This window comes from Argopecten irradians, chromosome 2 (genome assembly GCF_041381155.1).
Source record: "Argopecten irradians isolate NY chromosome 2, Ai_NY, whole genome shotgun sequence".
NCBI classification, from domain to species: domain Eukaryota; kingdom Metazoa; phylum Mollusca; class Bivalvia; order Pectinida; family Pectinidae; genus Argopecten; species Argopecten irradians.
Window position 1 is genome coordinate 59,129,876 of NC_091135.1, and position 21,787 is coordinate 59,151,662.

General features: G+C 37.2%; 1 protein-coding gene across 1 annotated transcript in view; it reads right to left on the bottom strand.

Moving 5' to 3' along the window:
- The window catches only part of LOC138316082 (TPR repeat-containing protein DDB_G0287407-like), a 56,997-nt gene that overhangs the window by 14,783 nt on the left and 20,427 nt on the right, over window positions 1–21,787 (bottom strand). The window contains exons 12-18 of the mRNA XM_069257573.1: window positions 20,910–21,049; window positions 18,121–18,183; window positions 13,901–13,949; window positions 13,652–13,803; window positions 10,153–10,312; window positions 3,201–3,296; window positions 1,280–1,422 (exon numbers count right to left, since the gene is read on the bottom strand). Coding sequence (XP_069113674.1) covers window positions 1,280–1,422; window positions 3,201–3,296; window positions 10,153–10,312; window positions 13,652–13,803; window positions 13,901–13,949; window positions 18,121–18,183; window positions 20,910–21,049 — 803 coding nt within the window. The remainder of the gene's footprint in view (window positions 1–1,279; window positions 1,423–3,200; window positions 3,297–10,152; window positions 10,313–13,651; window positions 13,804–13,900; window positions 13,950–18,120; window positions 18,184–20,909; window positions 21,050–21,787) is intronic.

Below are 21,787 nucleotides of genomic sequence, written 5' to 3' on the forward strand. Positions count from 1 at the left end.
TTGGTATGAGATGTAATATAAGATGAAATATCTGTTAATGTATTGTAAGATGTATGTTATTGGGTATATAAGATGTAAATACTCTGTTAATTGTTATTGGGTATATAAGATGTAAATACTCTGTTAATTGTTATTGGGTATATAAGATGTAAATACTCTGTTAATTGTTATTGGGTATATAAGATGTAAATACTCTGTTAATTGTTATTGGGTATATAAGATGTAAATACTCTGTTAATTGTTATTGGGTATATAAGATGTAAATACTCTGTTAATTGTTATTGGGTATATAAGATGTAAATACTCTGTTAATTGTTATTGGGTATATAAGATGTAAATACTCTGTTAATTGTTATTGGGTATATAAGATGTAAATACTCTGTTTAATTGTTATTGTGGGTATATAGATGTAAATACTCTGATTGTTATGGGTAGATGTAAATACTCTGTTAATTGTTATTGGGTATATAAGATGTAAATACTCTGTTAATTGTTTTGGTATAATACTTGTAATTGTTATTGTAAATACTCTGTTAATTGTTTTGGGTATAAGAGTAAATACTCTGTTAATTGTTATTGGGTATATAAGATGTAAATACTCTGTTAATTGTTTTGGTATATAGATGAACTTGTTATTTAATTGTAATCTTTTAATTGGGTATATAAGATGTAAATACTCTGTTAAACTGTTATTGGGTATATAAGATGTAAATACTCTGTTAATTTGGGTATATAAGATGTAAATACTCTTAATTGTTATGGTATATAAGATGTAAATACTCTGTAATTGTTTTGGTATATAAGATGTAAATACTCTGTTAATTGTTATTGGGTATATAAGATGTAAATACTCTGTTAATTGTTATTGGGTATATAAGATGTAAATACTCTGTTAATTGTTATTGGGTATATAAGATGTAAATACTCTGTTAATTGTTATTGGGTATATAAGATGTAAATACTCTGTTAATTGTTATTGGGTATATAAGATGTAAATACCTCTGTTAATTGTTATTGGGTATATAAGATGTAAATACTCTGTTAATTGTTATTGGGTATATAAGATGTAAATACTCTGTTAATTGTTATTGGGTATATAAGATGTAAATACTCTGTTAATTGTTATTGGGTATATAAGATGTAAATACTCTGTTAATTGTTATTGGGTATATAAGATGTAAATACTCTGTTAATTGTTATTGGGTATAGAAGATGTAAATACAAGTGATTGCGGTAACTAATAAATGTTCAAAATTTAGAACTCAAATTGATCACAAACTTTAGACGGTAATCCAGGACTTCTCTATGAAGTTTCTCAGCAGCAGTAAACTGACTGTGATCCACATACAGACAGGCTAAGGAATACTTCTCTGTCATCAAAACCGACTCATCCTGCAGTTTCCCACTTGCTACATTCTTTTCCTGAATATTAAACATTTGAATACAAGTACAGTGAAAAACAGTAACATTTCTTCATATGAAAGTATAATTACAACAAGAGATCCCAGAGGGATCTTGGCGCCCACCAAAGAATGATCTATGTCTGACAATGGAAAGAGGGATCTTTTCCCTGCTTTTCAAACTTTTTCAAACGAACAACATACGAAATTCAAGACAGATCGCTTCATCACTTTCTGAAAAACAGCGGTGAAATCCAAGATAGAGGCCGGTTGGCCATCTTGTTGGCCGATCAGTCTCAAAGGAACTTGCACATTAGGGCCCAAGGGGAACCTACGCATGGAATTTGAGAGATATTCCTTTAGTAATTTCTGACAAATAGCGATAACTATAAAAATCCAAGATGGCAACCGATCGGCCATCTTGTTGACTAATCAGTAACCAAATGCAAAATGCAAAACTAGGGCCCTAGGGGAACCTAGATATTAAATTTGAGATAGATCCCTTCAGTACTTTCTGAAAAATAGCGGTAACAAACTCTAACTATCAAAATCAAAGATGGCTGCCAGGCGGCCATCTTGTTGACCGATCGATCCAAAAAATGCAATATGTACAACCAGGGCCCTGAGGGAACCTACATATGAAATTTGAGAAATATCCCTTTAGTACTTTTTGAGAAATAGCGGTAACAAACTTCAATTGTCAAAAATTCAAGATGGCGGCCTGTCGGCCATCTTTTTGACCTATTGGTCCCAACTATCAAAATCCAAGATGGCCACAGGTTAGCCATTTTGTTGACCAAACGGTCTTGAAATGCAATATGCACAACTAGAGTCCTAGGGGAACTTACACATGAAATTGGAGAAAGATCCCTTAAGCAATTTCTGAGAAATAGCGGTAACAAACTCTAACTATCAAAATCAAAGATGGCTGTCAGGTGGCCATCTTGTTGACCGATCGGTCCAAAAATGCAATATGCACAACCAGGGCCCTAGGGGAAGTTACATATGAAATTTTAGACAGATCCCTTCAGTACTTTCTGAGAAATAGTGGTAACAAACTTTATCTATCAAAATCCAAGATGGCTACAGGTCGGCCATTTTGTTGACCAATCGGTCCCAAAATGCAATATGCACAACTAGGGTCATAGGGGAACTTATATATGAAATTTGAGAAATATCCCTTCAGTACTTTCTGAGAAATAGTGGTAACAAACTTTAACTATCAAAATCCAAGATGGCTACAGGTCGGCCATTTTGTTGACCAAACAGTCCCAAAATGCAATATGCACAACTAGGGTCCTAGGGGAACTTACACATAAAATTTGAGAAATATCCCTTCAGTACTTTCTGAGAAATAGTGGTAACAAACTTTAACTATCAAAATCCAAGATGGCTATAGGTCGGCCATTTTATTGACCGATCGGTCCCAAAATGCAATATGCACAACTAGGGTCCTAGGGGAACTTATATATGAAATTTGAGAAAGATCCCTTCGGTACTCTCTGAGAATTAGCGATAACAAACTTTAACTATCAAAATCCAAGATGGTCGCCTGTCGGCCATTTTGTTGACCGCTCGGTCCCAAAATGCAATTTGCACAACTAGGGCCCCAGGATCATCAGATGGTGGGCTAAAAATGAAAAACTACAAGTGAAGCTCATTTGTTTTAATTCATTTAATAAATGTTCACCAATATTAAATATCAATTTGTAATTTATCCCTAAAACATATTTGAAAGTATGTGCTCCTCACTGCTGATTCAATTACATATCTATGTACCTATTGATTCACTCCACTTACACATATTCTGATGTGGTACTCCATTATCATAGAGGCTGCGTGAAAATCTCCTACTTGCAGAAAGAAGTTTTGTATACTCAATACCGTGTCCAGGATCTGAAATCATATCATCACAATTTCCTGTAATCTGTAGAATCACATATGCTCATTTTCAATCAAAATTGGTAGATGCTGAACAAAATGTTTATAACGTGTATAGTGCCTTGAGGGATGATGGTGTTTAGGAACTTGTATAGTCCCTAGAGGGATGATGGTGTTTATAACCTGTATAGTCCCTAGAGGGATGATGGTGTTTATAACGTGTATAGTCCCTAGAGGGATGATGGTGTTTATAACGTGTATAGTCCCTAGAGGGATGATGGTGTTTATAATGTGTATAGTCCCTAGAGGGATGATGGTGTTTATAACGTGTATAGTCCCTAGAGGGATGATGGTGTTTATAACGTGTATAGTCCCTAGAGGGATGATGGTGTTTATAACGTGTATAGTCCCTAGCGGGATGATGGTGTTTATAACGTGTGTAGTCCCTAGAGGGATGATGGTGTTTAAAACGTGTATAGTCCCTAGAGGGATGATGGTGTTTATAACGTGTATAGTCCCTAGAGGGATGATGGTGTTTATAACGTGTATAGTCCCTAGAGGGATGATGGTGTTTATAACGTGTATAGTCCCTAGAGGGATGATGGTGTTTATAACGTGTATAGTCCCTAGAGGGATGATGGTGTTTATAACGTGTATAGTCCCTAGAGGGATGATGGTGTTTATAACATGTATAGTCCCTAGAGGTGTATAGTGCCTAAAGGGATGATGGTGTTTATAACGTGTATAGTCCCTAGAGGGATGATGGCGTTTATAACGTGTATAGTCCCTAGAGGGATGATGGCGTTTATAACGTGTATAGTCCCTAGAGGGATGATGGTGTTTATAACGTGTATAGTCCCTAGAGGGATGATGGTGTTTATAATGTGTATAGTCCCTAGAGGGATGATGGTGTTTATAACGTGTATAGTCCCTAGAGGGATGATGGTGTTTATAATGTGTATAGTCCCTAGAGGGATGATGGTGTTTATAACGTGTATAGTCCCTAGAGGGATGATGGTGTTTATAACGTGTATAGTCCCTAGAGGATGATGTTTATGCGTGTTTATAGGTGTAGTGTATAGTCCCTAGAGGGATGATGGTGTTTATAGCGTGTTATAGTCCCTAGAGGGATGATGGTGTTTATACGTGTATAGTCCCTAGAGGGATGATGGTGTTTATAACGTGTATAGTCCCTAGAGGGATGATGGTGTTTATAACGTGTATAGTCCCTAGAGGGATGATGGTGTTTATAACGTGTATAGTCCCTAGAGGGATGATGGTGTTTATAACGTGTATAGTCCCTAGAGGGATGATGGTGTTTATAACGTGTATAGTCCCTAGAGGGATGATGGTGTTTATAACGTGTATAGTCCCTAGAGGGATGATGGATGATGGTGTTTATAACGTGTATAGTCCCTAGAGGGATGATGGTGTTTATAACGTGTATAGTCCCTAGAGGGATGATGGTGTTTATAACGTGTATAGTCCCTAGAGGGATGATGGTGTTTATAACGTGTATAGTCCCTAGAGGGATGATGGTGTGTTTATAACGTGTGTATAGTCCCTAGAGGGATGATGGTGTTTATAACGTGTATAGTCCCTAGAGGGATGATGGTGTTTATAACGTGTATAGTCCCTAGAGGGATGATGGTGTTTATAACGTGTATAGTCCCTAGAGGGATGATGGTGTTTATAACGTGTATAGTCCCTAGAGGGATGATGGTGTTTATAACGTGTATATATAGTCCCTAGAGGGATGATGGTGTTTATAACGTGTATAGTCCCTAGAGGGATGATGGTGTTTATAACGTGTATAGTCCCTAGAGGGATGATGGTGTTTATAACGTGTATAGTCCCTAGAGGGATGATGGTGTTTATAACGTGTATAGTCCCTAGAGGGATGATGGTGTTTATAACGTGTATAGTCCCTAGAGGGATGATGGTGTTTATAACATGTATAGTCCCTAGAGGTGTATAGTGCCTAGAGGGATGATGGTGTTTATAACGTGTATAGTCCCTAGAGGGATGATGGTGTTTATAACGTGTATAGTCCCTAGAGGGATGATGGTGTTTATAACGTGTATATATAGTCCCTAGAGGGATGATGGTGTTTATAACGTGTATAGTCCCTAGAGGGATGATGGTGTTTATAACGTGTATAGTCCCTAGAGGGATGATGGTGTTTATAACGTGTATAGTCCCTAGAGGTGTATAGTGCCTAGAGGGATGATGGTGTTTATAACGTGTATAGTCCCTAGAGGGATGATGGTGTTTATAACGTGTATATCCCTAGAGGGATGATGGGTTTATACGTTATAGTCCTAGGTGTAGTTATAGTCCCTAGAGGGATGATGGCGTTTATAACGTGTATAGTCCCTAGAGGATGATGGGTTTATAACGTGTATAGTCCCTAGAGGGATGATGGTGTTTATAACATGTATAGTCCCTAGAGGTGTATAGTGCCAGGGATGATGGTGTTTATAACGTGTATAGTCCCTAGAGGGATGATGGCGTTTATAACGTGTATAGTCCCTAGAGGGATGATGGCGTTTATAACGTGTATAGTCCCTAGAGGGATGATGGGTTTATAACGTGTATAGTCCCTAGAGGGATGATGGTGTTTAGTAACGGTATAGTCCCTAGAGGGATGATGGTGTTTATAACGTGTATAGTCCCTGTGATGGTGTGGTTTATAACGTGTATAGTCCCTAGAGGATGAGGTGTTTATAACGTGTATAGTCCCTAGAGGGATGATGGTGTTTATAACGTGTATAGTCCCTAGAGGGATGATGTGTTTATAACGTGTATAGTCCCCCTAGAGGGATGATGGTGTTTTAGTGTAAGTCCCTAGAGGATGATGTGTTTATAACGTGTATAGTCCCTAGAGGGATGATGGTGTTTATAACGTGTATATATAGTCCCTAGAGGGATGATGGTGTTTATAACGTGTATAGTCCCTAGAGGGATGATGGTGTTTATAACGTGTATAGTACCTAGAGGGATGATGGTGTTTATAACTTGTATAGTCCCTAGAGGGATGATGGTGTTTATAACGTGTATAGTCGCTAAAGGTATGATGGTGTTTATAACGTGTATAGTCCCTAGAGGGATGATGGTGTTTATAACGTGTATAGTCCCTAGAGGGATGATGGTGTTTAAAACGTGAATAGTCCCTAGAGGGATGATGGTGTTTATAACGTGTATAGTCCCTAGAGGGATGATGGTGTTTATAACATGTATAGTCCCTAGAGGGATGATGGTTCCAATGGATAAGCCCCAAAGGTTTTAATGTTTCTTATTGTAACTCTAGCAAAGTCACACCCTTGGCATTGGATATTACATTCTTCATTAATGATTCTGGGTGAGATAGTCCCTGAGTGAAATTTCCTAACTTAACCCAGCCAAGTCACTCCCCACAGTTTTGACATTTCCTACCTTAATTCCAGTTGAGTCACACTCCACAGTTTTGACATTTCCTACCTTCACTCCAGCCAAGTCAGTCGTCACAGTTTTGACATTTCCTTCTTTCACCCCAGCCAAATCAGTCCCCACAGTTTTGACATTTCCTACTTTAATTCCAGTCGAGCCACTCTCCAAAGTTTTGACATTTTCTACCTTGACTCCAGTCGAGTCACCCTCCACAGGTTTGACATTTCCTTCTTTCACCCCAGCCAAGTCAGTCCCCACAGTTTTGACATTTCCTACCTTAATTCCAGTCGAGTCACTCTCCACAGTTTTAACATTTCCTACCTTGACTCCAGTCAAGTCACTCTCCACAGTTTTGACATTTCCTACCTTATCTCCAGCCAAGTCAGTTCCCACAGTTTTGACATTTCCTACCTTAATTTCAGTCGAGTCACTCTCCACAGTTTTGACATTTCCTACCTTGACTCCAGTCCAGTCACTCTCCACAGTTTTGACATTTCCTACCTTAACTCCAGGTGAGTCAGTCCCCTCAGTTTTAACATTTCCTACCTTAACTCCAGTCGAGTCAGTCCAATCAGTTTTATCATTTCCTACCTTAACTCCAGTCGAGTCAGTCCAATCAGCTTTATCATTTCCTACCTTAACTCCAGTCGAGTCAGTCCAATCAGTTTTATCATTTCCTACCTTAACTCCAGTCGAGTCAGTCCAATCAGTTTTATCATTTCCTACCTTAACTCCAGTCGAGTCAGTCCAATCAGTTTTATCATTTCCTACCTTAACTCCAGTCGAGTCAGTCCAATCAGTTTTAACATTTCCTACCTTAACTCCAGTCGAGTCAGTCCAATCAGTTTTATCATTTCCTACCTTAACTCCAGCTGAGTCAGTCCCCACAGTTTTAACATTTCCTACCTTAACTCCAGCTGAGTCAGTCCCCACAGTTTTAACATTTCCTACCTTAACTCCAGCTGAGTCAGTCCCCTCAGTTTTAACATTTCCTACCTTAACTCCAGCTGAGTCAGTCCCCTCAGTTTTAACATTTCCTACCTAAACTCCAGCTGAGTCAGTCCCCTCAGTTTTATCATTTCCTACCTTAACTCCAGCTGAGTCAGTCCCCTCAGTTTTAACATTTCCTACCTTAACTCCAGCTGAGTCAGTCCCCACAGTTTTAACATTTCCTACCTTAACTCCAGCTGAGTCAGTCCCCACAGTTTTAACATTTCCTACCTTAACTCCAGCTGAGTCAGTCCCCTCAGTTTTAACATTTCCTACCTTAACTCCAGCTGAGTCAGTCCCCTCAGTTTTATCATTTCCTACCTTAACTCCAGCTGAGTCAGTCCCCTCAGTTTTAACATTTCCTACCTTAACTCCAGCTGAGTCAGTCCCCACAGTTTTAACATTTCCTACCTTAACTCCAGCTGAGTCAGTCCCCTCAGTTTTAACATTTCCTACCTTAACTCCAGCTGAGTCAGTCCCCACAGTTTTAACATTTCCTACCTTAACTCCAGCTGAGTCAGTCCCCACAGTTTTAACATTTCCTACCTTAACTCCAGCTGAGTCAGTCCCCTCAGTTTTGACATTTCCTACCTTAACTCCAGCTGAGTCAGTCCCCATAGGTTTGACATTTCCTACCTAAACTCCAGCTGAGTCACTCTCTACAGTTTTGACATTTCCTACCTTAACTCCAGCCAAGTCAGTCCCCACAGTTTTGACATTTCCTACCTTAATTCCAGTCGAGTCACTCTCTACAGTTTTGACATTTCCTACCTTGACTCTAGTCAAGTCAGTCCCCACAGTTTTGACATTTCCTACCTTAACTCCAGGTGAGTCACTCTCCACAGTTTTGATATTTCCTACCTTGACTCTAGTCAAGTCACTCTCTACAGTTTTGACATTTCCTACCTTAACTCCAGCTGAGTCAGTCCCCACAGTTTTGACATTTCCTACCTTATCTCCAGGTGAGTCAGTCTCCTCAGTTTTAACATTTCCTACCTTAACTCCAGTCGAGTCAGTCCAATCAGTTTTATCATTTCCTACCTCAACTCCAGGTGAGTCAGTCCCCTCAGTTTTAACATTTCCTACCTTAACTCCAGCTGAGTCAGTCCCCTCAGTTTTGACATTTCCTACCTTAACTCCAGCTGAGTCAGTCCCCACAGTTTTGACATTTCCTACCTTAACTCCAGCTGAGTCAGTCCCCTCAGTTTTAACATTTCCTACCTTAACTCCAGCTGAGTCAGTCCCCTCAGTTTTATCATTTCCTACCTTAACTCCAGCTGAGTCAGTCCCCTCAGTTTTAACATTTCCTACCTTAACTCCAGTCGAGTCAGTCCCCTCAGTTTTAACATTTCCTACCTTAACTCCAGCTGAGTCAGTCCCCTCAGTTTTGACATTTCCTACCTTAACTCCAGCTGAGTCAGTCCCCATAGGTTTGACATTTCCTACCTTAACTCCAGCTGAGTCAGTCTCCTCAGTTTTAACATTTCCTACCTTAACTCCAGTCGAGTCAGTCCCCTCAGTTTTAACATTTCCTACCTTAACTCCAGCTGAGTCAGTCCCCTCAGTTTTGACATTTCCTACCTTAACTCCAGCTGAGTCAGTCCCCATAGGTTTGACATTTCCTACCTTAACTCCAGCTGAGTCAGTCCCCACAGTTTTAACATTTCCTACCTTAAACTCCAGCTGAGTCAGTCCCCACAGTTTTAACATTTCCTACCTTAACTCCAGCTGAGTCAGTCCCCACAGTTTTAACATTTCCTACCTTAACTCCAGCTGAGTCAGTCCCCACAGTTTTAACATTTCCTACCTTAACTCCAGGTGAGTCAGTCCCCACAGTTTTAACATTTCCTACCTTAACTCCAGTCGAGTCAGTCCAATCAGTTTTATCATTTCCTACCTTAACTCCAGTGGAGTCAGTCCCCACAGTTTTAACATTTCCTACCTTAACTCCAGCTGAGTCAGTCCCCACAGTTTTAACATTTCCTACCTTAACTCCAGCTGAGTCAGTCCCCACAGTTTTAACATTTCCTACCTTAACTCCAGCTGAGTCAGTCCCCACAGTTTTAACATTTCCTACCTTAACTCCAGGTGAGTCAGTCCCCAGTTTTAACATTTCCTACCTTAACGAGTCGAGTTTTCATCAGCGATCACACAGTTTTCATTTCCTTTACATTTACCTACCTAACTCCAGTGAGTCAGTCCCCACAGTGAGTCAGTCAGTTTTACATTTTACCTTTAACTCCTCAGGCAGTTCAGTTTTGACATTTCCTACCTTAACTCCAGTCGAGTCAGTCCAATCAGTTTTATCATTTCCTACCTTAACTCCAGTCGAGTCAGTCCAATCAGTTTTATCATTTCCTACCTTAACTCCAGGTGAGTCACTCTCTACAGTTTTAACATTTCCTACCTTAACTCCAGTCAAGTCAGTCCCCACAGTTTAGACATTTCCTACCTTAACTCCAGCTGAGTCCGTCTCCAGGGAGTCAGTCTCCTCCATATCTATGTAAGTGTTTACAACTGTCTGCTTTAATACATCAATGTAGCGTTTGGCTATATCAGACCATTGTAGGCCAGTCTCTTTCCAAAGCTCCACCAGGTACAGGGTACCATCTCTGGTAAACAAAAATAGGTTTTAGTAAGTTTGTTTTTGTTTTACATCCTATTAACAGCCATGCAGAGTTAGTGATGTATATGAGAGGTTATGTGTAATTTATGGAGAAAACCATTGACCTATGGACAATACTTGTCAAACTTGAGAGGTGGAGAGCTAGTGTTAATAAGTCAGGCCACCTTAACCACTACGCCAATTCAGCCCCTTAAGTAAAACAAGAATTCCAAGGAAGTTGATGTGTCACCTACACAGCAGTTTAAAACATCTCAAAAAAGAGTTATTTACAGTTGAAAATATTCTTAATAATTAGGTGAAGTTATCAAGTCCCGTAACTCTTGTAAATATTAACAGATTTTGACCAATATCAAACCAATCCTAGATCCCAATGATATAAAGCAATATACTAAATGGTTGAAATCGGATAATAAATACTAAAGTTATTGAGCAGAAACCATGGATTTATCTGTTTTGACGATTTTAAAGTCCCATAACTCTTGCAAATATATTGACGGTTTTTGACCAGTATCGGAATTATCCGAGATCTTATTGATATAAAGCAATATACCAAATTTGGTTGATAAAGGACAATAAATACTTAAGTTATTCCATGGAAACCTTTTTTCTGATGCCGTCGACGCTGACACCGACACTGACGCCAACAAAGTGATACCTATGTGACGCCCTTGCGTTGCAGGCGACACAATGAACAAATGGAGAGAATATAAACAAGACAATGCATAGGTGTCTGGTTTAGTAAGTGTGATTTAAAAGAACCATGGAAAAGAGATCAAAGAATTTGTGTACATGCATGAAGATTAAAGAAAGGAATGATGGAAAGACAAGATAATACATGGACAGATAAAGATTGATCAGTGTAATTACATTGTAAATGGGTAATTAAAACTCTGCAATCTGTCTATTATACTTAAGCCCACTACCTTTCCGAAACAGCTTTTTATCTTTAAATAGGACTGTAAAATTGGATTGATTATTTTGTAGATTCACAAAAGTTATTAATATTAGTTTACCTTTAATATTTCACTTACCCCCTGCTGAACAATTTAATTGAAATGAAAAAAAATGTTAATTTTCATACATAGGTCATCTTATGTTTCCCGTCATCGTCCTAATTACCACATGTTAGTTGACTCTCACTGCGCCAGATGGCAAAACAACAAAATGAATCCTCATTGTTAAAACAGATTATGAAGATTATTTTGTTTGGTGTTGTGACTTCATTTTAGGCCATCAATATAAATTTTCTAATGTTTATATTGTTTAATTTTTTTTTTTACTTCTATTTTTTTGTTATGGAAAGGCAGCGGGTCTTTAATATAAAGCCCTCATAGGTAAAGAGATGCATTGATCAGGTCAGACAATAATTAGATCAATTATTTATTTAAAATTGTCAAGAATGATAAGTTTAGTATCAAGGCGTAAGGTGATAAATTTTTAGCTCTCCAAAATTATCATGAACATTTTAACAAGAGATCCCAGAGGGATCTTGGCGCCCACCAAAGAATGATCTATGTCTGACAAACGAAAGAGGGATCTTTTCTCTGCTTTTCAAACTTTTACTACATATTACTACATATGGAGAAAGATCCTTTGAGCACTCTCTGAGATACATAACAGTAACAAACTTCAATTATCAAAATCTATGATGACTACCTGTCGGCCATCTTTTTGACGATCAGTCCGAAAATGCAATATGCACAACTAAGGTCCTAGTGGAACTTACATATAAAATTTGAGACATATCACTTCAGTACTCTCTGAGAAAAAGTGGTAACAAGCTTCAACTATCCAAATTCAAGATGGCAGCCTGTCGGCCATCTTGTTCATTGATCGGTACCAAAATGCAATATGCATAACCAGGGACCTAGGGGAACCTGCACATAAAATTTGAGACCACTCCCTTCAGTACTTTTTGAGAAATAGCGGTAACAAACTTCAATTGTCAAAATCCAAGAATGCGGCCTGTCGGCCATATTGTTGAGCAATCAGTCCCAAAATGCAATATGCACAACTAGGGCCTAAGGGGAACCTACATGTGAAATTTGAGAAGAATCCCTTCAAGACTTTCTGAGAAATAGCAGTAACAATCTTTAAGTATTAAAATCCAAGATGGCGGCCTGTCGGCCATCTTGTTAACCGATCGGTCTGAAAATATAATATGCATAACTATACCCCTAGGGGAACCAACATGTGAATTTTGAGACAGATCCCTTCAGTACTTTTTGAGATATAGCAGTAACAAACTTAAATTGTCAAAATCCAATATGGCATCCTGTCGGCCATCTTGTTCACCGATCGGTCCCAAAATGCAATATGCACAACTAGACCCCTAGGGGAACCTGCACATGCAAAGGAGTAGATATGATAGGACCAGTATTTGGCCTTAATATTTCAGGCCAAAAAATATTAACTCTGAACTACATCAATTTCACATCAATAAATACTCTCATACTTGCCATTCATAATACTCTCATACTTGCCATTCATCAAAACAGAACTTTTTATAACCATGTACACGATGTGCTCCACCTATGACATCATCAAATTGATGATTTTCCTCTTCTCGCCAAATTTTGCTAGAAATTCATCATCTTTAGGTTAGAAAAGGCTTGAAATGGATTTGGCCGCCACCTTGGAGCAACTTTATATTTTGCATGGATATGCGTAAATACACGATACACAACATGTGAAAATCTCTTTCTGCTCCACGAAGGCGGCCATATTCATTTTTAGAGAAAACCACTCAAAAAGTATGATTTTGCAAGGATTTTTGTGAAAAATGGCGGGAAACTGTATGTTGATGATGTCATAGTGAACATAATTGGCACATGCAGGATATTTTCGGGATGTAATGAGTTAGCATATGTATTCAACAGTTATATGGCAAAATATGTTGTTCTTTACTGGAGAATTAATTTTGAGACCATATTCGAGTCTTAACGTACCTTCTCCTTTGACAAAGATCCCTTTAGTACTTTTTGAGAAATAGTGGTAACAAACTTCAATTGTCAAAAATTCAAGATGGCGGCCTGTCGGCCATCTTGTTGACCTATTGGTCCCAAAATACAATATGCACAACTAGACCCCAAGGGGAACCTACATGTGAAATTTGAGAAAGATCCCTTGAGTACTTTCTGAGAAATAGCGGTAACAAGAATTGTTAACGAGCGGAAGGACGGACGGACGGACGGAAGGACGGACCACGGACAAAAAGCGATTTGAATAGCCCACCATCTGATGATGGTGGGCTAAAAAGCAGTTTTGGTTGAGGTATTAACCTTTTACATTCATTAAAAACAAAACCATAAAAGCTGATACTTGCGCATCAATTAAGGTGAGGAAAAGTTGAAGGTCCAAGAGGGCCAGAGCGAGACCATCTAGGTCTCCAAGACTCTTTAACAGGTACGGTAGTTCATAAGCTACACGTGAGGCGGTGTAATTCACCTTCTTCTTCCCAGAAAAGTGTCCTAAACCCTGGAACAGTCACAGACGTTCTTACAAAGGCAAATAATTTACAGAATTTTGTTGTAGTTACACATTAGGTTAGAATGATAATTATCACTTTACGTACCTTTCTATTGTCTTCAAAATAACGGATAATTCTCCGTAAGTAATAAGATCTAAAAAATAAAGTAAAAAATATTAAGGAAATTGACAGCAATGATGAAGTTAATAACAAAGGACTGAGACAATAAAAGGATGATCACATAACTGAGTATTATCTGTCAGTTAGCTTTATAGACCAGTCAAACTAAGTTTCAACATCAAACTAATTGCAACAGAATTTATTTTTGTTGGAATGTTTTTAGATTTCGACTATAAGTAACTGGTAAAAATTCCCAAAAAATCCCATAAGGGGAAAGTGGTTAATTTTACCTATTTATAAAGTCATCTACACCGCCGGTAAATGTGTCCCATATGGGCCGCCGTAGATCGGAAGAGTTCCACAAAGGAGGCGGAAATGAGCTACAATGTTGGCATGAGTGGACACACGAATACAATTTACATAAACAAAAGCGTTGATTATTGACAATCGTGCATCATTGGCAGGTTTTATGATAGTATGAGCTAAGTTCATGATTATTTTAAGTTATATTATACATAATACCATGTGCTTCACATATGTCTTTAAGTGTTGAAATGGTTAGCGATCGGTGACGGTAACTCCTACCCGACGGAAGTACAAAGTGACGACAACATAACTGTATTTATGTTAAATAAAACATATCCGAATTTCGATATTTTGCCAGTGTAGTCTATGCTTTAGTTTATCTTTAATGAGTAATGGTTCTGTCAATACGATGTATTTAAGTTTTAAAAGTTTGCCAGTTTTAATAACCCTGTTTCATTGACGAAAAAAAGTATGGAAGCCTGTTTGTACTAGCGCGATATTGATCAAAATTTCCATTTTACACATATTTCCGATAAAATTCAATATTTAATTCTTATTCCGAAGAGTGGTTTGGATGTTTGCGACCTCATTATTGTTTTGGTTTCTAACTGTGTATTTTATATGTACTATTTTCTTTTATTTCAGAAATTATTTTACTTTATTGCCACTTTATTACTGAATACGTGTCATAGCTCTACATATAACAGATACTAATGGTCAGTTAGTTCCATGTATATATTTATCTGGGGCCAGTTGTTCAAAGGTCTATTAAAAGTTAATCGAGGATTAAACCTTCATTAAACCGTCATTAACTTGATGACGTCATTTCCAGAAAATATGATGTTGCACAAACGTCCATTAAAGTTAACGGAGCATAAAGCTCTAATAAAGCTTGATTAAAATCTACGATATTTAATGGACCTATGGGGCTCCTTTAAACCACAATTAAATGCTAATTTGTGTGGTAAAACTTTTGTATAATCTCTTTCAGCAGAGTTCGGTTATCAAATTCACAAAGACGGTAAAACAATGTCCAATCAGAGCATTTATATGTTTGAGGAAATGTTAAGAAATGAAACTGGAAGAAGCCGAATTAAAAAGGGAACTTACCGGGTTGGGGATGTACATGTATGTATGTTTCCAATTAATCTACATGTACATATATGATAATCAACTTCTACATGTTCTTTATGGATACATATTGAAAAATGACTTTACAGTGAAAACTAGTCATCATGTTAGAGACTCTTACACCTTCTTATTAATAACAGAAACAACAATATCAAGCAAATGAAATATATTTTAACAAACAAATGTCAAAGGGCATATAGATGTAGCTCTGAATAAGTAGTAAATACACACAGTTATGAATAAAAAAAAGGGGGAATTAATTAATAGAAAATCAAATACGATCAAACAAGTGTACAATTAATCATCGATAATGGAAAATCTGCCATAGAACACATTGCTGCTGACTTCGGAATTTGTGAGTTAGCTTGATAACTACGTTGATTCGGGGTGCAATCGGCCTATGACTTTAATGAACTTATAGTTTCAGAAACTCTATATCGAATTTCTGTTAGAACGAATTATTTCTCTGGTCCCAAGTCTGATTGTAATTAGATTTGAATAAAGTTTATTTTAAAGTATAGATGAAAATTGAACTTCGCTTTTCTACACATATGTACATATGGAAGTTAACGTATAATGTAACCAGTAGGTTTCCCCCAAAAATATAAACCGTTCTTACTTTTTAGAATATCACTTTATACAACGTCAACGTAATGTTGTAGACCACAACTAATCCCCATGACACAAACCATACTATACATGAAGCTGTATTATTTGTAGATAAGTTACTGGTACAAGGAAAATACTGTCACATCACTCCGCTGATTACATTTAAACAATTTGACGTCATATATTGGTTCCGCTTCTTATTCATTTTAGTTCTTTATATACATACTGTATTCGACGTAATTGGCGCCCCCCTCTCTTCTTCTGGAGGAATTGATTTGTTTGTCTGTTTGTTTGTTTGCTTGCTTGTTTGTTTGATTTTGGGAGACTGTGGTTTATTCGTGATGTATAGTGGAAGTCTTGGCCTTTTTATAGTATTATATCACTGAAGCATGCCGCCGAAGATATCATACTGACGGGTGAACCAGTCGTCCCCCTCCCTTAATGCTGAAGTTATATAAATGCCCCCGTCATCCCATAAATTTAACGATGTTTTACAACTGTGTGATGCTTACAGGCATCGTATTCCATATTACATGAACTTGTGAGTCTTCTACATGTGAATCATTACCTACTAATGCGTAATCAAAGGAAAGAAGGCATATGTATGTTTACTGTGACAGATTAATGTGCCATGAGTGTGGAAAGAGTAAAAGTATGTCTGACTTTTGTTAAAAGGTTTTTTGTCCACAACTTACAATTTCGTTACCTAAAAAGCGTCCCTTTAATCTTTGTTATAATTTACAAGTATGAAGAAGGATGGAGCATCAACACCAAAGATTCCATGAATTTGTGGGTATTTATTAGTTTACATGTTTCGGATGGCTAGGCCAATCGTCATCAGAACAAATTTACAACAGCATTTCCATTTGTTATAATTTGTAAGTGCACTGGGCGCTAATTACGGTGAATATGGTAATTAATAAATAGTTATTCTGTAGTTGATGTTCATTTTTATGTGATTTTAGTTATCACACCACTGAGGTCAATTATATAACCAATGACCAACACAAAGGGAAAGATACAACCTTAGTATTAGACTACCTTCATCAAAGAAATCCCTTTGGCCAAAGTATAAATTATAGCAATGTCATTATGTAATTTAACCTTTTGGTCCATTGATCCTTTTGGAATTTCAAAATCCAGCATTTCCCCCTTTAAGTCATTGTCCATATACCACAATTATAAACCAAAATTATTGCAGAAATAAATGTCAGTTGTGACAGATAACAGTATTTCACACTTGCACAAAACCTTAACCTGCCTACTTCGGCCAATTGGGCCTCTTGAAATTCTCCAAATCCAGCATTGCCCTTCTTTAAATGCTTGTCCATACTTATCACAACAATTTTAATCCAAGAATATTGTAGAATTAAATGTCATTTGTTTAGAATAGCAGTATATATTACAACACACAACCAAAACCTTAAGATGGGATTCCCAATGCCGACACTGACACAAAAGCGATTCTGTAAGCTCCGAGAGGTGAGCTAACAATGTAATGGGACATTATATTGTTGCCAGGGTAATATTTTGTAGTTTGTATTAATTTATTTTAACTTTGTGCAAAGATGAAAATGTAAGTGATATAATGCTTTATAAACCTACAAGAGAGTACATCTGAAAACACTGCTGGTTTTTCATCATTTTTTCACCAATTTGGCAGTTTTGACCTTTATTTGACCTTCATAATAAAATGATTTTTACTGAAAAAAAATATCATAACAAAGTTTAATCTATCTTTATAGTATTATTGCAAGTATATAATGTATACATATAAATACTTTCCAAGAAAGAATAATTTTATTAACCTACCCCCTTAATCTACAGTGCTTATCTGTAAGGCTATATAGGTCTTAGAAAAGCTGATATTTTTCAATTTTCCCCTTTTGGGATTATTTGGGAATTTCTATATATCATTTACTACATATCAAGGAGTAAGAAAAATGCATAGTTGCTTCTGTTGCAATTAGTTTGAGGTTCAGCTATTTTCATGGCTAGATTGACTGGTCTATTAATAGATAACAATTAAAACCAGGATGTTTGTAGAGATCCTATATAAAGGTAGATTATGATCTTCCAATAATGCAATAAAGATGACAACAACAACATGGCCATCAACATCAATATTCTTTGAATTACAGGTCCATATTCCAACTCACTTTGTTTCTGGTTTTTGTAAGTATCTGTTATATATGGCTGTCCGCAGATCGTTAAGTCCAATGCTACAAGAAAAACCAATTGGCCTTTATCAGAAACGAAATAAACACAAGATCTAATTGTGACGGGTGCTGTCACATAAAGTTCCACCAATCTCCACAAAGCCTAATTTGACAAGAGTGACCTCCGCTGAATGACGACGTTACATTGTTTTACCGGTAAATAAATCTCATTTCGCAGAAGAAAAATGCTTTTTGAAAAGTCACATCATTTAAAGTTAATATATTAGGCTCAGCAAAGTCTATAACTGTATTAGATTTGTGTTCTCAACCATGTTCCTTTTTGTTCAATTTTGACCAATTTGTCTACATCCACAGGTCACCAAAAATTGACCTCAAAATAGTTTTATGTCACTATTAACTATATGATCTATAACTTAACAAGAGATCCCAGAGGGATCTTGGTGCCCACCAAAGAATGATCTATGTCTGACAATGGAAAAAGGGATCTTTACCCTGCTTTTCATACTTTTTCAAATATACTACATATAAAATTTAAGACAAATCACTTCAATACTTTCTGAGAAACAGCAGTAACAAACTTCAACGATGAAATTCAAGATGGCGGCTGATTGGCCATCTTGTTGACCAATCAGTCCCAAAATGTACTATGCACAACTAGGGCCCAAGGGGAATCTAAGTATGGAATTTCAGAGATATCCCTTCAGAAATATCTGTGAAATAGCGATAACTATCAAACCCCAAGATGGCGGCCAGTCGGCCATCTTGTTGACCGATCAGTTACAAAATCCAATGTGCACAACTAGGAAAACCTACATATGAAAATTGAATGAGTTCCCTTTATTACTTTCTGAGAAATAGCGGTAACAAACTTCAACTATCAAAATCCAAGATGGCTGCCAGGCGGCCATCTTGTTGACCGATCAGTCCCAAAATATATTATGGACAACTACGGCCCTAGGGGAACCTACATGTGAAATATGAGAAGGATCCCTTCAGTACTTTCTGAGAAATAGCAGTAACAAACTTTAACTATCAAAATCCAAGATGGCGGACAATCGGCCATCTTGTTGGCCAATCAGTCTCAAAATGTAATACTACATGTGAAATTTGAGAATGATCCCTTCACCAGAAATAACCTCTAAAAATTTCATGGGGATCCAATTTAACATATCCAGAAATTACATATAAAAAATGAAGGCATTAAATCAGACCAACAGTTTTGTGAAAAGCTTTTGTAGGTTTCAATATTTACTTGATAAAAAGTTTGAAATATGTTTTTTAAGATAGCAGCCATGTTGGACTTTAGATTATCTTAATTTTTTTAACAAATCTCACGATCATTATAGGCAATTTTCAGTTAAGTTCAGTGGAACTGGAAAGGAGTTTTGAAATTTGTTTTTTTTTAAATGGCAGCTGTGGTCAGGACCATCTCAGGATCATTTGTTTTCTATATAATTTATTATACATGTATGTAATATTATTATATCAATGGAAACAATATCATTTATATTTTTAATATTAAAATAAAAACAAATAAAAATTAACCTAAAACAGCTCCCTAAGGAACTCCAGAAGATCAGGGTTCACAATTTGAAATTTCAGGTACTGGTAATATTTGCACTTTATACATTTCAAATATGCACAACTAAGGGTCCTAGGGGAACCTGCAAATGAAATTTGAGACAGATCCATTTAGTACCTTCTGATAAATAGCTGTAATAAACTTCAATTATCAAAATCCAAGATGGTAGCCTGTCAGCCATCTTGTTGACCAATCAGCCCCACAATGTAATATGCACAACTAGGACCCTATGGGAACCTACATACACAATTTGAGACAGATTCCTTCAGTATTTTCTGAGAAATAGCAGTAACAAGCTTCAACTATCAAAATCCAAGATGGGAGCCTGTCAGCCATCTTGTACACAGAGCGGTCTGAAAATACAATTTGCACAACTAGACCCTTAGGGGAACCAACATGTGAAATTTGAGACAGATCCCTTCAGTACTTTCTGAGAAATAGCAGTAACAAACTTCAATTGTCAATTGGCCATCTTGTTCACCGATCAGTTCCTAAATGCCATATGTACAACTTAGGCACTAGGGGAACCTAGATATGAAATTAAAAATGTGAAGGATCCTTCAGTATTTTCTGAGAAATAGCGGAAACAAACTTTAACTATCGAAATCCAAATGATTGCTGGCGCCATCTTGTCGCCAAAATGCAATATGCACACAAGGCCCTAGGGAACTACATGTAAATTTGAGACAGCGGCGTAACAAACTTCATCTTGATGGCGTCTGACCAATCACTTGAGTCCTAGGGGCTAAATAAATTTATGGACCGCTCAGTAGCACCAGATTAGCGAAATGAATCTATGCAGGAAAGTATTGTAACCTTATTTCAGCAATCGATATATTTTTCTTTTGTTATTATTGTTTTTGAAAACAATGCCTTTACAAAAAAGCTGAAGCGTGGTGGCCATCTTGGTGGGATGCTGTTCAGAAAAAATGAAACAGGTCAACACATCTGCAGGTAACCAGAAATGACCTCGCAAAATTTAATGGCGATCCAACGCATAGTTTTTGAGAAAATGGTCAGACAAAGTCCCGGCGGAAAAACCAAAAGAAGAAGAAGAGGAAGAATAAGAAACGGAGCAAACACAATAAGTTCCTTACTCCATTGGGGGAACATAATAAGACATCTGACATCAAACAAAAATTAAAATACCACAGACATCAATCAACTGATAATTTAATCAACTTACTATAGATGGCCAGACTGGTCGATGATGTAGTTTTCTACAGCAAAGTAAAATGGCGACCACACAGGCCAAGTTACATTGTAAAGCTCAGTTATCTCCCTTTCTGCTAGTCCCTGTCGACTAAGGTAAAGTGAGCACATCACCTGTGGAATATTAAAGTCTTAATATAGCTTACATAACAGTGCATACATGTTAAACAAAAACTTTTAGCTATAAATAAAATAAAAATGGCTACCAAAGGAATATTCTTGGATCAATCTGAAAGAAGCATTAAACATGACAACTTCTGAATCCTGAATTTGTGAATGAAAATAATACTATTTAAGCTGATTACTTAATGCTACTATAGAAAATATTTATATCTTAAAGGTAGGTTTCGCCCAATGAAATATAAAGACTACAATGTTGAAATTTTTCTGTACATAGATATAATCTCCAGATCATTTTCAATGCATACAACGAACAACATGGGTGATCAGTTGCCTAGCATGACCAGGAAAATACTCCTCTAAAAAATAGAGTGAAGTCAAACTTTACATAAAACATGACGTATTTTTTCCACGAGGCCACATCAACAAACGGAAGCATGTAACAAAATGTCAGATAGCAGTGACAGTCTTGACAAGGTATGTTTAGTAAAACAAGAGGCCCAGAGGGCCTGTATTGCTCATCTGGTTTGTAATGTCAAGTCATGTTCTGAATACAGGTTCATTGTTTCTTTTCTGAAGGAATTTGAATATTTACCTCTTATTTCCCTATTGGGCCCCGCCCCTCCTGCCCCCGGGGGGGGGGGGGGGGGGGGGGGGGTCAGAGCCAAAATTTATACAAGTTCTGTTCCCCTTCCCCCAAGGATGTTTGTGGCCAAATTTGGTTACAATCCA